Source organism: Varroa destructor, unplaced genomic scaffold (assembly GCF_002443255.2).
Source record: "Varroa destructor unplaced genomic scaffold, Vdes_3.0 BEIS01000002.1, whole genome shotgun sequence".
NCBI lineage: Eukaryota > Metazoa > Arthropoda > Arachnida > Mesostigmata > Varroidae > Varroa > Varroa destructor.
In genome coordinates this window covers 12187456-12204330 of record NW_019211455.1, presented here as the reverse complement: position 1 = coordinate 12204330, position 16875 = coordinate 12187456, and the positions used below count along the sequence as shown (strand labels likewise).

At 39.2% G+C, this 16875-nt stretch overlaps 2 protein-coding genes across 5 annotated transcripts; one reads left to right on the top strand and one right to left on the bottom strand.

Annotated features, from left to right (window-relative positions):
* Positions 1–47: 47 nt before the first annotated feature.
* On the bottom strand, positions 48–7252 carry LOC111244420 (snRNA-activating protein complex subunit 4-like). 2 transcript variants are annotated; one of them, XM_022791529.2, is made up of 12 exons: positions 7043–7252; positions 6614–6736; positions 5984–6352; positions 5357–5583; positions 4103–4344; positions 3565–3665; positions 3222–3346; positions 2735–2857; positions 2307–2442; positions 1719–1868; positions 1334–1447; positions 48–1168 (listed from the first exon to the last, which is right to left on the bottom strand). In XM_022791529.2, the coding sequence occupies exons 1-12, from the start codon at positions 7250–7252 to the stop codon at positions 962–964; spliced, it is 2127 nt and encodes a 708-aa protein (XP_022647264.1). In that variant the 3' UTR covers positions 48–961. The 2 variants fall into 2 exon arrangements, with proteins under 2 accessions (XP_022647264.1, XP_086835136.1); XM_086979010.1 differs by lacking the exon at positions 1719–1868.
* On the top strand, positions 7206–16694 carry Hip14 (palmitoyltransferase Hip14). Of its 3 annotated transcripts, none has more exons than XM_022791536.2 (4): positions 7206–7343; positions 12928–13047; positions 13229–13381; positions 13673–16694. In XM_022791536.2, the coding sequence occupies exons 2-4, from the start codon at positions 12928–12930 to the stop codon at positions 15098–15100; spliced, it is 1701 nt and encodes a 566-aa protein (XP_022647271.1). In that variant the 5' UTR covers positions 7206–7343; the 3' UTR covers positions 15101–16694. The 3 variants fall into 3 exon arrangements, with proteins under 3 accessions (XP_022647271.1, XP_022647269.1, XP_022647270.1); XM_022791534.2 differs by lacking the exon at positions 7206–7343 and adding an exon at positions 10009–10181; XM_022791535.2 differs by lacking the exon at positions 7206–7343 and adding an exon at positions 10188–10539.
* The last annotated feature ends 181 nt before the right edge of the window (positions 16695–16875 follow it).

Sequence of the window (16875 nt, the reverse complement as noted above, 5' to 3'; positions counted from 1 at the left end):
TATAAATATTTCTCTATAAGATTTTAAAGGTATGATGGAATAAAAGCTTTACGAAGTAGACATCAAAATTTATTTTTGTCCATATCTGGTATTTTTTTCACTTGGTTTAGCTCAATGGAAATTTCTTAATGATTAAACCGATTAACTAAGCGCTCTCTACAGATAAAGCTGTTTGCAACGTATCATCTTCTGTCTTTATCAAAATTTCCAAGTTAGTGGTTCCATATTGGCATTTGAATTTATTACTCGCTTTGGCATTAATGTATTAATTACATAATATTATCTCGCATATTAATTATTTTCGTCCTCTATAAACATTTAAGCCTAATGTTACACACATGCCGTTGGAGGTGCCGGCCACATTCTGTACAACATGCACTCCCAATAGAATTGTTACTGATCTTGAATTACCACAACGTCTATTTGTCTGGTAGCTTTATCGTGTCTTATTTAGAAAATTTGATATGGGATTTCTTCCACCTAATTACCTTCCGGTAACTGTGCGTTCAACAAAGTTAATGAGATCCTTAGTGTGCTATGGTTACAACCGTGTTGTTAATAAAGTGAAGCACATTTTTGCCCCTTACAATATCTAGCCTCGCAAGATAAAACGTTTCGTTCATTTATTAACATTGAGCTTATCAACTCGCTCGACTGGAACGAAAATGTCTTAGCTCGGGACTTGAAGAGTTCCTAAATAAATTTATTACTAGCACAGATATGCACAATTACGTCATTTCGTTAGTTCAAAGTTGAAAAAAATTAAACCTTTGCCGAGTGCGACTTTGTCTATATACTTGCATCACTTCCAATGTTTCTCTTGGTGAAATCAATTGTGAGTACTCGGTACAACTGTCGAAATTAAACGCGGCTGATAGCTTGATTAGCCGGCTGATGATAGACACTTTGCGGTATACGACAGAGGTACAGATAAGAAAGTACTGCCCTAACGTGGCGCTCTTCAAGATTTTGGCCTCGATGAGTCGGCAAAATTCTGTACTCTGATAAACACAATGTCACCTGGTTCAGCAACATTGACTGGCGACTCTGGCGGACTTATAATCTCTTCATCTGCCCGCTCGACACTGACGTCGATATCCACAGGAACTACCTCAGCTTCGGTCAGTTCCGCCTTTAACTTGTCCTGTCTGTGCTTATCCCAGCGCGCCTAAAACAAATTGAAAGGAAAAAATTGTAGTAACGCAGAAAATCCCTAGATTTATTTTATGAAGGATTTATAAAGTTCCGTTCCATCTAAAAAACAGTGTATAGGAAACATAATATAATTAAATACAATAGGGGAATGATAGGTTGCGAAGGAAACTTGACTTACCTTGATCCAGGGTTTTTTAGATCCCCTCTTTCGCCGAAAACTAATATCTTTACGCTTCTTTTTGGTATTGACGTCATCAAAATCAACCATAGGTTTCACTTCAGGAACTTCGATCTAATTTTGCACCACGCCAATAATCGCATAGATAAGGAAGAAAACCAATGTTCTACTATTAGTTAGGCTGACGTCGAAAAAATTTGGTTTTAATTAAAATCGTTGTTAAAAGAGAAATTTCGAAAGGGTAAAAAAAATAATTGCTTGAAACAACAATAACTCTCGCATTAAATTTGGATCACGATAAATTGCTACATATAATTATTACCATTAGCCCTTAACTGAGCCTACAAAATCACACATACTTTAAAATAAACAAACAAACCCATACCTTAGTCATTAAAAATGGTAATGTAAATACAGCATTGAAATGCTTCTCGAAATCGGCAAACGCGGGCTCGTTCTCGATTTGCTCCTCTATCCAAGAGATAACAGTAGGGTCAAGTGGCTCTTCTTCATTTTTCAGATTCTCAATGAAAACCTACTCAGATTGTTAGGTTCATAGTTGACGTTAGTATCTTCGCTATTAAAGGATACGTTTAACGAGATGGCTATAGACGGAGTAACACTTGCGCTGAAGCGGTGTTACTACCGTACGGAAATACATAAACAATACTTTTACGTAGAGTCATATATTTCGAAGACCATTCAGCCAGCCCAGAAGAAAAAAGGTCTAGTCAAAAAACAGAGTTTTTGTTATAAATATTCTAGCTAGACTAAGTCGTTCCTATTTTAACGCATAGGTACTTTTTTACATTGTCATCATTTGCAGCCACCCTGGACAAATTGAAATATTAGCGACCCTTAAAACCTAATAAACTAACAAGCAACTCTTAGCGATTTTATAGCCACTCGTCACAAGTTTTGCGACCTCTTCTCCTAGCCGCGAAACGCCTGTTGTCACTTGAAGTTTCTTTACCTGGGCTGCGGACAACGATGAAGTTGTGGACATTAAAAGACCGCACTCTATTGCTCGCTCGAGCTCTGCCACTGCTTCAATTCGTTTTTCCACTACCGTGAAACTTGGCCCAGCTGTCACAGGTTCGGAGTCCATTCTAAAAGGGCGGGAGGCGGAGGGGTACACATTCAAGGTCGTTTATTATTCAAACAGTGCGATAAGCCTACATCAATGTTATCTAAGCTCACGAACTATATTTGGTATTTACGAACACGAAGACTGTATTGTTATGCATGTCCCAGCAACATGAATAGCACGCACCATAGTAGCATAATACATATAGATTTTGTTTTAACTATTGATTCTGTTTCCAGCGAGAAACGTAGTAGATACACTAATACAGTATTTACCATACGGAAAGTAGTATACCCCTATATACCCCTACTTACCCAAGGATTTTCTTTTCTATAACAGACTGCATCAACGGGAAGATTACCTCTCCACCTGGGAATCTCACAGGTTTTGGTAGCGGCGCTTGAGGAGCAAGCAGCTGCGATATTTGGTGATCTAGCCTACAATGAAAATATATTTCGGCTGTCAAAAATGGTTACTGTATGATGTGTTCATAGCCCAGGTCATTCCATTCGACCCAAATAAAAATAGAAATGCCAAATATATATGTTGGATGAATAAATAATCATTCAGGTTTACGTCCATATAATAGTTATTCAAAGGTAGACTGCTATACCTGACTCTGCCGAAAAAGCGGCTTTGTATACGAAGTTCATGCTTACGCCACAATGTCTTCAAAACTAACGGCCATTCAGTTGAATTCAAAATATATTTGCCATGATCAGACATAAAAGCAGCATAGGTAAAACGTTCCAATTGCATGCTTTGTCTACCTCTTAAAAAGTAAAAAAACAGGATAATTACCTATCGGAGACTGCCAAGCTTCTCTTGCTTGAATCAATCAGGTTGTAGATATTTCTTGCGACTTTCAGCGAGACTCTCTGTAGTTCTCCCACGCAATCATCTTTGTAAAATACGCTCATTTGCACCTGCCAAAACCATAATCGAAATGCAATGACTATATTATTAATGACTATTATAACCTGTACTAATTTACGTCTTGTCAAATTAAATATTCCATAGTACAATAAGAATTGCAGAGATAGAATACCCTTAAAAATGGATGCAAAATAAAAATAATAACAAATAATCAAAATAAAATTAGAAAAAAAACTCTTGAAAAGCAACGAAAAAAACTGAAACTTACTTTACTCATGACGGAAATGAGAGCCGATAACATCCATGGGATCATTGTTTGTTTGCAGCGCCTTATTGGCAGTGGAACGCGAGTGTCTGAAGCTTTCATCTCTGAAATACAATTGTTAGCCCCAAAAGACATGTGTAACCAATATCGCGAATAAAAGGATAAATTGTCTTCACATGTAGAGAAACAAAAGAGGAGAGAAACAAAAATCATTATCGATTTAATAAAAAAGTAGTTCAAATTCTAAACCGGAGCCAACTAAACGGCCATCTGTCTATGGCATGCCTAATGGATACAACATATTTAAATGTTGCGACGCAGTATAAAGAAAATATGATTGTACTTCTTAAAAAAATTCTTGCTCCATAAAAATACGTCGCATCACTGAGTGGAAACCAGTTTCTAGTTGTCTCAAGCAGGAAACACCCAAATATATATTATTATATTTTCACATATAGAATGATAATTTGGTCTTTGCAATTAAACCTTTGTTCTGGAAATAAGAATACAGAAAAATTAAGTTTAGTTTTAGAGCACCCACTTTCCAGATGTCGTATGGCCGTTTGCAAGGAAGTAGCCCCAAGGAGGTATTCGATCCTTCCTGCCGCCTGACCTGCCGTGCGAGCTGTATAGTGCGTTCTCATGCAACGGCTGACCTGTGACCAGTTGCACATGCCCCTATACAGATATATACTTAGCAAAAGGAGTACATCGTCCTCAAGGCGCCATCGACATCGCATCCGGCACGCTGCTGCCTCGATACGACGGGTCACACGTACCTGGCTAATAATACAATAGAAGACAACATACGGCATCTTTATGAATCTTTACCCGAATGTCAGTTCAGCTAGACGTATTAAAGCCAACAATACTGCGGTAATGTTTTGAATTTGAACAAATTATTGGTTACATCAGTTATTGGCTATTGGTTAAAGTTTTGATTAGACCTACGATATATACAAATAAAGGGCAATAATAATAAGCATAACTAGCTTTTTATCAGCTCTCATATTTGATTCAGCCACGCACGTTCGAAACCCTTTACTCAGTATTTTTTCGAAGTACTGCCAAACAAAACCCTTCATCCAAAACATGACACTGGATTTTCTTTACTCTTAAGTTTTTGCAGTCTGAATACTTGAAAATCATGGCAGCAAATAATCATTATAATTATAGATGAATATAAAAATATACTAGTGTGTTAATATATTGCATTTGTACTATCCCATTGTTTATTAGTTACTGTCCTATGGAGTCGGCATTCTCTTTGCAAACTGCTGGCGAGAACAGTTGAGCTGATTATTCCCCTTAAGGTGATGCGTCACATGTATGAGAAGTCATACACCTAGAAAGCTACTGAACACATCTTACAAGTCTCTTACTAAAATGCCTCAATCTCCATTGCTATTGGAGTGAGTCGCTATGTGTCATTGAGATTAGCGCGTTACTGCATCTCCTCTGCCGTCGATCGATTTATACTCAATTCATTTAGCATGAAATTCATTTAGCCGATGAATGAACCAGGCCAATATGCATTAAACAGTTACGCTTCATATTAAGCAATTGCCATAAGGCCTAGGCGATATAATTATACTAGCTAACCCCGTATAATAATGCCCTTTGTCTCAACAAGAAAACCATGTAGAATTAACAAACATTCAATGTGATATCAAGTTGTCGAGAAGAGGAGATACCACTGGAAATGTTCTATGCGATTAAAAACACAGTTTTAATTTAAGTAAAAATAACACCTAAACAAGAAACGTCTTGAAATCGTCTTGGAACCGTAGCGTACCTGAACGTGTTCAGCTCTTTGCCAATTCGTAACCAAGGCACGTAGTCGCGAGTTCTTAATTTACTGTACAGTTGCCAGACCTCTCCATCACTTAGAATATTAGCAGACTGGTTTTTCTGCCCAAGATAAAGTTCCCAACATTGTACAACGTGTTTGTTGCATGCAGCAGCTATCGCTTCCCAATCAGGCGGGTACGACGGGGAATTCTTGATCATTTCGTCCATTTTCTGAAAATAAATTTGAAAAAGCATAGAGACAGAATTAAATGTGTTATCATGTGGCTTGTAGTATTTAGGAAGGTTTTGTCAGTAGCGAGCGTACCCAAAAAGGTTGTCTAGCAAGCACTTCGGGTAACATTTTTATTTTTGACGGCGGTTTTACGGTTTCTTTTGGTGAAGTTTTATTGATTGTATTTAGTATATGCATATCAGGAAAAATGTGGGCAATGTTGTAGCTTATTTCGACACAGTACATGTAAATTAGGATTCAAAATATGGTAAGTAAAAAGCAAAAGTGACAACCCTGGCCGTATATCGGTGACCAAGATCTTACTAAAAAAAAAATCAAATCTCTCATCATTTTATAATATGGTGTAGTCCAGTATCCAGTGGCTCTGCTTGAACTAACCGTGAGATTGACGTTGTCCCATTGGGGCAAGCTGATGTTTGGCCAAACGAGGTTCTCCCAAATAAGTTCGAGGTCTCGGTCTCCCCTGCGACCAGCGAAGTCAATGACTGCTATACACAGCCAATCTACCCTTTCGTTGTTTCGATACTTCCTTAGCAGGTCAATTTTTCGCATATTTTGTATCTCGTTCAGCTGTTCGCTGATGCGCAACAGTTCACTGTTGACATCGGAGTTTTCGCAAGTCTCCAATTGCTCCTCAAGCTTGGCCTTTTTGGCCAAAAGTCTCGACACCACTTGACGTTTAACCGACACAAAGACACTTTCTTCAAGTCGAAGTAAATCTTTTGCTACCCATTTTTTACTAAGAGACTGAAAAACACAATATAGCTTATAGGATAGTACACAATTTTCGACAAAGATGAACACTAGCACAGATTAGGTAAATATCTTAAAATAATCAACAAATGTATACGCGGAACAGTAGGATAGTAGTTTTTTTGTAGAGCTATGTGCTCTGCTAGTTCATATAAATAGTTCAAGTAAAGGGAATTAAACAACTGACACGCACTAACTACATAACTAATCTGGTTAAATCATCGCTTCACAATTTGATTTTTCGTCAATACTTACCAAATTTCTGATGCCCAGGCGGTCTTTAACAACTTTCTCTTCCGAAGGCGGAGGCAGCCTATCTTGTTCGTCGAAGAAATACGGAAAACGGAACGCACGGCATGTTATTTTATGATTTTGGGCCTGTAATAAAGCAACCATTTTCGATTAACTAACTTTTCTGATATAAGCCAATTACTCCGACCATGCTTGGATGAAATGCCATATTACGCAGCACTATAACTCCAATCGTGTCTGGTCGTTGTACTAGGTCAACCGCTTATAACAGGTCATTTGACTAATATAAACTATAATTATTAACACATTAATATGACTGTGGATGATATGATATGAATATATAAAATTGCTGTGATATTACAAAAAGCCAATGCCATATTTTACCTCTTTCTAAAGAAATTCGTAATATAATGTAGGCCGTCTGTATAATACCTGTATGGAAAGTATCTGCTCGGCTTCGTCTTGTAGCATCTCGTTCTCCATGAGAATTGTCTCCAGTTCATTAATGAGCCCTTGAACCAAATCTTGGTAAGCGAGATTGAGTTCAAGAAGCGATTGTAATGTCACAGGAACATCGGGTAACGGTGACGGCGCTACCAGCGACGAGGGACATTCTGACGGAGCCGTCGAAGCTACTGCCATTGCTTAAGCGCAGTTGCGCCAGAGGCGACAATAGGCCGGGCCTAGAGAAGCTGACACGAGAAAATGGAAATACACGTTTCGCACCTACCAGGTAAGTAGTTCATTAGTCGCATTGCCTTGTTCAACGAATTGTGCACAGATATTACCCATGAACAAATTTATTAAAGGCTGAATTGATAATGTCGAATTGATAATGCATAATTGACTTAGTACATAAAAAAACAAAATCAATCATACAGTAGTTTCGAAACCTGATATAAAACTCCGGTTGTTGCGGCTAATACATCGCCAATCACGCGGACGTGAACATATCCTTGGAAAATCACTTGCCGGGGATTTTTCAATAAATGTATATCTATGGAGGACAATTAGTTAAATTTCCCAACGCATTTGTTCAAACCAGTGCAATAGAAAGAAAAATATACCAGTATATCTGGCAAAGACCCTTCTATTATGTGGCTAAAACAGCTTCAAGTATATTTATTTCACAGAAGATATCAAATGAAAACACTTGTGAAGTTGGACCATATACTCCCTCTACAAGAGCCAGAGGTGAAGCCAATGATTGCGAGCGAAGAAGTCAGTCATTCAACAAAACTGAAAAGAAAATGCTTTTCTGTTCAGAAAGGACTATGATTATGGCTAGAAGTCGATGCTTTATAATCATCTATTGCAAGGTCACGAAGGTCAAATATTATGATTCGTCTACCATAGGTCCACACCAAAGTTCGATTACGTAGTGCGCGGTCGACTTTTGTGTAGCACAAATACTGGCATATCTACAACTTGCATTTTGGTTTCGAAAAGAAGAGGAGCAGTGACAATGCGGGCACTGCTCTTTAAAGACTATATAACCATCATGGTTATGCACGACTTTGATAAAAATATCTATTTATGGTAAATTTTCGTCCACGACCATGATTATTTGCAACGTGGTGCATACATCGAACATTTTGTTTCATCCGAACGGTGCGTTGTGCCGATAAAGTCGTCAAAACTCTTTCCACAAACAATAACATGTGACACCTTATTGACAATACCGACACGTGATGCAGCGAGTAAGAAGCTATGATACCTTAGTTTAACCTGTACGGTATACATATTAGTACTGAGCTGAGTTGTACTCTGACGCCATTTGGTTCTTTTCATTTCTGTGACATCGATCATATCGATGACATCTTGTTCTATATACGCTCGAAATGTAATGATTCATACAACTTCACTTCTTCCTGATCTATATAGCTTCCAGGATTATAAGTGCATCTTCTTTTATATATGGCAAACTTGAAAGTGATACTGTTTGTACACAGCGTACTTAGAAGAGAATTAAAAACGACAATAAAAACGAGAAACTTATCAATGACACAATGTGCAAACGAAAATTAGAAATATAAAAAGGAGTGCAATTTGCCTATATTCTTACAATCCTCTCAGTAAGTCTGCTGGCATAAAACATAACGGTGTAATACAAATAATAAAATTAATGCTTAATGTAACGCAATCAATATAACCCATTTTCGATTGCGTCTAAGTTAATGCACAGTGGTGATATAATTTCTGTTTAATGCACCAAAGCAGACGATTTCAGTTTTAGGTGTCAATGTAAATCCCGCCAGTTTTTGCGATAATATCCAAAAACGAAGTAACAAACTTACATTAACATTAGCTGATCTACAGCGTACCGAATTATCTAGCAATGAGTGTCACCAAATCGATACAGATCGCCTATTGGTCTATGATAGCCGAAATGTAAGGTGAAATTGTCTTGCAAAATTGTGAAGTCTCGATATATCATCAAACTGAAATCGATATGCCGAAACAACCTTATAGAGCATCGCACTTTTAAGCAAGCCCACTGTATCGTAAGACTTGATTCTAATTTGTATTATGAACAGGCTTACGCTAATTACCCACTCTACAGAACTATTACGCATATTTATGCCCTATGTGTCACAGGCTGCTATACTTTATTTTCTTTATGGTAAGGTTTGCAAAGTCAAAAAAGGAAATAGTCAAGCTCAAAAAATTAATTAGTGTTGATATCTATGGACAAAACACTGTCTTCTACCAGTATTTTCTTGCATACTGTATTTGAATCGGCGTAGTGCCCTTTGAGTGGTACGTTTTGCAAAAACAAAGAAATATCCCTGATACAGAATGGCGCGACCTTTAGTGGTCTTTTTATAAGGCTTTACATTTCAATACTGAAAAGTACAGCTGCGAAGAACTGACCTCTCATATCACCACAATATTTGAACATTTGAGTACATGCATAACAAGCCAATAGCTGTTTAACGTGGTCATTTAACTGGCCAACACTTCGTAGCATAATATAGACGTCAGTTGAGAAAACTGTTACTCACAATACCTTACGGGTCCTTAGCCGCCAGTTGTAATGTAAAGTATAACAGCAAATCACGAATTTATCACCGGAGGAACAGCTGCACAATAAATTGCAGAGTTTTGTTCCATCGAAGCAACTGCTTTCCCCTTTTAGCCCGCCCAACTGCAAGTACATTAATACTCGGAATCGCACCATTTTGAGGGTTGAAATCTTACTAGTTATAAGCTATATTAGTATAATCATGCTAAACATCTGTGAAGCATAGTGGTCACGATATCTACTGAAATTCGACTTAGCAGAAACAATATGATAATCTTAAAGTATTGGAGGTGCAATGTTTTGACTGATTTAGCACTGTCCGCGTTCCGCAGAATATCGCTTTGTATGTTGTGGTATCACACTGCTCTCCAGGGAATGGGGCTGCTATAGTGTGACAGGCGAACACGGGCAGCTACCTGTGTGGCGTAAAGGCCTGCGAAATTTCGCCTGCAGCCAATTTGCTATTGCTTGGCTGCCATCCGCTTTCCATGTCACGGTTTCAACACAGTTCTATGCCCCGATGTGACCATGATCTCTCGTGAAAAGGTGGGTAGAATCTCCGAACGCTCGATGCAGGGTGTAGTGAGGTGTACCTAGTGCCTTGTAGTCGGTGGTCAACGACAGTGAATGGGGAGTTGTCGTCGTAGGGGTTTTGTATGAACGTAGTCCGGACTTCGAGGACTATTGTGTGCCTAGGGAGGAATTAAAAGAAGACATTTTGCTTGGGTGTTAGTGAAGGGCCGTGCAATGTGGCCAACATTATAAGAACACCCTCCTAGAGAAGTTGATTCATTGTTACATATTGAATTGATAGTACCCCGCGATAAAGAACGGCGGTGGTACATTTTGCGTGAGGTGAATTAATCGATGCGTTCAAGCCCGTTTTCATCTGTACTGCAGAATGGTATGATGCCAAGTTGTATCTACGGAGTCATCCCATTTAGGATGACGTGCAGTGTCTGTGTTTCTATCGATCGGTGCTACTTATACTCACTGTTGTAACACGAATTGTAATTATTCTATACAAAGTCATAATATGTCAAAAAAAAATGCGGACGCATGTGACATGGTGCATGGACATGTGACAGGTATCCAGCGATCTTAGTCGACGTTGAATTTATAACGAAACTAGTGCAATATTATCTTTGTCGATATTCTAGGACGACTTACAGGAGAGCACTATACTACAAGTTACGTAAAAGTACTTACTGGTATTTCCATTGATGGAAATCTAAAATAGCTTAAGCCGAGCATTGTGGTATGATGTTCTTTGTCGCAGTTGCTCTCTGTCTTCTTAATACAGGATTGGGTGTTCGTTCGGAAACAAACACGACAATTTGCGCGGAGCCGTCAGGTCAAGTTATTCTGGATGTTTGCTTCGTGAAGTTAATAACGTAGATTATATATCGCTGACGGAGACTGCGTGTCATTAAAATTCATATTGTTTGATTATTATCTTCATAAATTAATGATGCTAACTGATCAAACTAGTTAAATATGTATATATGTCGGCTCCGTAGTGAAAGCAAGAATTCTCGTTGGTCGTTGCCTGATCTACTTCGAAATCGCTAACGTGAACAGGGCAAACTGGCGAAAAATTTCAGCAGAACCAATCGTTTGGCGCGCGTTCCAAGAATTGAAAGACTTTGCATGCTTGTTTTAGGAAAGCTACCTTGTTATTGTGTCTGTATGTGTGTTATCAGCCTAAAAAACGCTTTAAAAGTGGCGCCATCTTCAAAACATTTTAAAATGCAATCTATAGCTAGTTTGTCAGCACAATATATAATAATCATTCTACTTAGATTTTATATTTGGCTGTATTTATACAAGAAACCCTTTAGTTCACATAAATTGTATGCCGTGTTTTCAAAGAGGTATAGATTATGCTCAGCACTTCGCTTGGTAATGATTGCCTTATGCGCCGCACATAGGATAATTTTCGGCTCAACTAAGCAACATGTATATAGTTGAAATGTAACTGTAAATGTAACGATCTAATAAATATTTACACATCAGGTGGTCTCTATACTTCCACCGAACATAGTCCGCTGTGTGATAACCTGAGGGAAAAAACTGTGTCGCTTAATTAAAAACTAGACCGCTTCGAGCGTAATAGAGTAAATCGAGCCATATTCGGTACACTGAAGCACACATTATAGTTAGCACAAATTCCGCTGGTCCCAATGCTGTAGCTTTTTTAATTTTTTTCACCATTTCGCATATTAAATCCAGCATGGGATAGTTATACTATTTATAGGATTAACCCGTATTATAGAACTAAAGGATACGATTGAACCTCCCGTTGGTATTTGCGTCGAAAGGCGCCCATTATACAAACATCCAGATACTGGGTCTTACCGTTCTTAGTGCGTTTATTCAGTGTAGTTCTTTACCTGCAATATATTCTTGCACGACTGAGTAAGTCAATCGCCATACAAAAGGGCCCATTTCATTATAATAAATACTATTACTTTAAAATCTACAAAGGTGAGATGTGCCTAGAAATGTCGTGTCGCTGTACTTCCACCGAAGTGAGCTGCAAGACATGATATATATGTATATATATATATATAAACACCTGTATCTAACCGCAGCAATTAATGGTCTAAAATGTGCGTCGGAAAATGTGTAATTATGCAGAGATACAATATATAATGAGTTCTAAATCTTTCTTACCAAATTAAAGAAATTGTGGCAGCCTGGCTATTTGTTGTCCTGGCCAAGTGAGTTTTATTAGAGGTAATGCTAAAAATTGAATTTTGTGGGCGTGACTGCCTCATGGAAAACAATTAATTCTTTAAAACGAGTTCTATATTTGTTACGGGATACTTCCTTTGTGTGATCCAAATACAAAAATTGAAAAGTACCTATTGAAAGATCTGTTTATAGTCAGGCATTATCAGGCAGATCCTTAGAAAAAAAAAGTACAGATACATTTTTACATCACTAATTAGCTGTAAAAGTCACAAACGCTTTTCAAGCTCCAAGTTCAAATGCTTTTCGCTATGGCTCTTTATGTCAAAAGACACACTCAGTAATGAAGCTTATGATTAACGCTTGTTAAGCCTTTACTCAGTTTATGGCATTTGGTGATTTCCCTCATTTCGCAAGTGGTTTCTATCCGCCAATTCTTTCTAATAATTGACGTTTTTGCTTTACAATGAAGGGGCTCCTTTATTTTCAAATATTTAATTAGTTATAGCATGTGTAGGCTGTCAGATCGAGATAATACTTTTCAGAACATACAATAAATCAGCCAAAATGTTCTCTCTTGTTATGTTTCGATTTGTAGATGGTGACCGACGGGGAGGGTGCATCCTTCGATATTGTCAAGGCCACTCAATATGGAGTGCTTTCGCGCGTTAGACAACTCGTTGAAGAGGAGGGGCACGGCGTCAATGAACGTGATTGTGTCAGTACAATTAATTTGTATCGTTTCAAATTGCTGTTGCTGTTTTTTCTAGTCTGTATAAATATTTATTGTCTTTTTAATTTGTTATTTTAGTAAAAATGCTGACAAATTTGTTATCCTGTCAATTACTGTAGGTGACGACTATTGCTTATTTTATTGCTCCTTTGTCACCATCATTTAGGAAAATGTTACTCTGCTGCACTGGGCTGCCATCAACAATCGATTGGAACTTGTACATTACCTTGTGAGTCGAGGCGCTATCGTGGATGCAATTGGAGGAGAGCTTGAGTCCACTCCATTGCAATGGGCTGTCCGGCAGGGTCACCTATCGATGGTACGCATTACGCCTTCCATAAAACAGCATTTTTACTGATGTTGGAATGAAATGTAGTTAATTTAACCCTGTCGTATTTTGCAGATGCATCACTATTATAGCAATTGATTTTAGGTGAACTAAGTGACAAGAAGAGCTGCTGAAGAATTAAAACGTTTTAAATGATGAGAAATTTATTTTTAAATATAAATGTTGTACGTTCGTGTCATGGACAAGCGTACCTTCATTCCATAATTTAGAAACCAACTTGTATGCAAATGGTGCAAATTTCTTTATTATATGTACTTCTAGGTGGTGCTTTTGATGAAGTATGGAGCTAATCCAACGCTACGCGATGGCGAAGGTTGTTCATGTATCCATTTAGCTGCTCAGTTTGGTCATACACCGATCGTCGCTTACCTCGTTGCGAAGGGGGTTAATATCAACTTGGAGGACAAGAATGGCATGACGGCGCTAATGTGGTCAACATACCGTGTACAGACCTCAGCAGACCCCACCCGCCTGCTACTTACTCTGGGGGCTAGTCATTCAATGAGCGACCGCGTCCATAAGAATACGCCATTACACTGGGCGGTATACGCTAAGAATTTGACCGCCCTCACTCAGTTGGTCAAAATGGGCGCCGACGTGAGCGCCGAAAACGCTCAGGGGACAACACCCAAACAAATGGCGGCCAATAGCAATCAAACGTTTCTGCTCAACAAACTGCAGCAAGCCGAACAACCAAAGACGATCTGCAAAATCCCGCGTGACAAACTCCTCAATCAGTGGCTAGTAATGTGTGTGCCGTTTTTCGGGTTCGTTGCCATCGGCAGCATCTTGCAAAGCGAGTTACCAGCTATACTCAAGGTTCTGGCATTAATGATGACTATCATAGCGGGAGGGACGTTAACGAAGTACCTTTGCATGGACTACCTACCAGTGTGTACGTATCTGGCGACTAAGTTTTGGATGTATGTCACTTGGTTTCTGGAGTTTGCAAAGTACGTCCGGCTTGAGGTAAACATGCTGTTTATCTTCTGCTCGGCCGGGCTCTTCTACAACTTTTGGAGATCGTGGCGGGCTGATCCGGGCATTATACCAAAGGATCGGGACCATCAGTTTCGAACGATTATCGAGCTATCCGAACGTGATGGTTTCGACGCAACGTTATTTTGCAGCTCGTGCCTGGTTCGCAAGCCGCTCCGTTCCAAGCATTGCTCAATCTGTGACTGCTGTGTAGCCCGATTCGACCACCACTGTCCGTGGGTGGCAAACTGTATCGGGGCAAAGAATCATAAAAATTTTATGCTGTACCTCTTCTTTCTCTGTATCATGTTATCGTTCGTCTGGTACGCTTTGTACGAATACTTTACAGGCCGCAATTACAAACTACATAATGGCGAAGCCAGCACCCTTACCGTAATGAGCGAATCAGGCTGGGTGTCCTGGGTAATGGCCAACACGTTACTACACTCGATCTGGGTATGGTGTCTGTTTTGGTGCCAGATGTACCAAATCGTCGTGCTTGGTATGACGACGAACGAGCGAATTAATTGTAGTAGGTATAGCCATTTTAGTCGCGATCCACGCGGCAACGTGGTTTCACCATTCTCGCGAAAAAGCATGTGGAATAATTTTGCCGACTTCTTCGATATCGGTCGTACACGAACGGATTGGACGAAAGTGCATACTCTTGAGGAGGCCGAGTATCCGTTACTGGGAAACGAAGAGGTGTGAGTATAGCAGAGGTCCGACTCTGGGAACAATTGAGATCAAAGTCAGATACAGGAAGAAGTCAGGGAACAAGAGATGCAGGTTGACATAGCTAATGGTACGTTTACGCCTGCGTGAAGTAGCTTTACTGAAAAGGCACAAAGATGTTGACTACATCAACAGCAGCAGCAACAACGACAATATCAGCCGTATTGGTTATCAGGACGCAGCGTTGATAAGAAGCCGGAAAAGGCGATTGAGGTATCAGGGATCTGCGCAGATTTGTGCTATTGGCGATGGCCATTGTTAACGATCGCATCTTCCAGCTAACTTAGCGCGATGCTCAAAGGATGCGGCTGGCGCCCGAGTCGGACCAACACCCCATCACCGAATGACACCAGGTTCGACTGGCAGCAACAACAGCGAGGTTACCGCAGCTATCTGGTGGTTTACCCTTCACCTCATTACAGTGCAGTGACGTTGCGATACCAACGGCTATTTAGCGGGGTGATGGAAGTGGTGAACTCGCCTAATGACAATGGCCGCCGGTGTCTCGTTGCACACCGTTGGCAGCAGCTCGATTCGCACACCAAGATATGCAATAGATAAGTAATTCGCACCAGGTGCAGTGTTGTGCGTACCTTAGATTCGAAATGTGCGACACCCGAGATGTGTACTTCACTGGCAGTTATGCAGAACAACAAGCATTGACGTCGGGAGAAACGACCCCAACATCTCGTGATGAATAGTATATCAGAACTAAATGCTGTTTCTTCTCATTTTGATGCTTTCCCGCTATCGGCAATGACTGTCTCGCGGTGCTTGTGTTGAGGAAAAAGCTAAGCTTTCCAAGTTGTCGAATGCATTGAAATACTCGAGTTGACGCATTCCATTTCCATGATCATATAATGGAAAAAGCGTGTTTCGTTTTGTTTATTTTACTATTACTTCAATCTTTAAACTTATCTAAACAACAGTAATTTGGTTCTTTCTTTGGCGAAACCTTTATTAAAAGAAACATCAGATATCATCATTCGATAGAACTTGACCCTGTTTAGGAATCACCTCTGCTTAAGAAAAATCATAGGGATAAATGCAGAGATTTCATTGAAAAAAATATTCCTGTTATTAAATAGTAAGTTAGGCTAGCACGGTTGATTGCTAATATTTGGTAGCCGTACTGTAGATTTTCGTTTTTTAAAGGACAGAAGTGGGCACAAGTATTGATGGTAAAGGCGTTACATAGAGTAAAAGAGGGATACAAATATAGAATAAAGCCCATTTCTCCATCTAATCGCAAATTTTTAGTAATAAATTATATATAATACATGATAATAAAAGGTCTAGCTATAAACACGTATATATAATTCTATGCGGTTCACTCTAACTGCAAGGTATATTCGCACACAGGCACAGATACCCAGGTGTTGTACATAGTTGAACTTATAATATTATAAGATTAAAGCTCTTACACGAAAGCGTATAAAACACATGAACACGAGAGTCAGGGAAAAACGTACGAATGACAGAGACAAAATAAGAAAGACACATAATTTGCAAACGAAGTGAGGTAAAAAAGAAAGTGAACAGCTAGGCCTGGGATATAGTCGTGTGCATAAGAATCAGAGAAGTATTTTTTATTTATTATTAAGTGACTTCACGTCGCAATGAACATACGCTGTTGTTTGCCCACTTCATAAAGCGAAAATTTTGTAAACTGTAGGACGAGGATTACCGGTGAGATCGACTTAAGCTGGTAAAAAGAGCTAAACTGACAATAATTATAATATATATATATA

Excerpts from the sequence above, each read along its gene's own strand:
- LOC111244420 (XM_022791529.2), bottom strand. The coding sequence starts at position 7,252 with ATGGCAGTAGCTTCGACGGCTCCGTCAGAATGTCCCTCGTCGCTGGTA. Across the intron at positions 6,737-7,042 it reads AGCAGATACTTTCCATACAG|GCCCAAAATCATAAAATAAC; the intron begins GTATTATACAGA and ends GCTTTATTACAG. Across the intron at positions 4,345-5,356 it reads AAAGAGCTGAACACGTTCAG|CCAGGTACGTGTGACCCGTC; the intron begins GTACGCTACGGT and ends TTGTATTATTAG.
- Hip14 (XM_022791534.2), top strand. Across the intron at positions 13,048-13,228 it reads GCGTCAATGAACGTGATTGT|GAAAATGTTACTCTGCTGCA; the intron begins GTCAGTACAATT and ends ACCATCATTTAG. Across the intron at positions 13,382-13,672 it reads GGCAGGGTCACCTATCGATG|GTGGTGCTTTTGATGAAGTA; the intron begins GTACGCATTACG and ends ATGTACTTCTAG.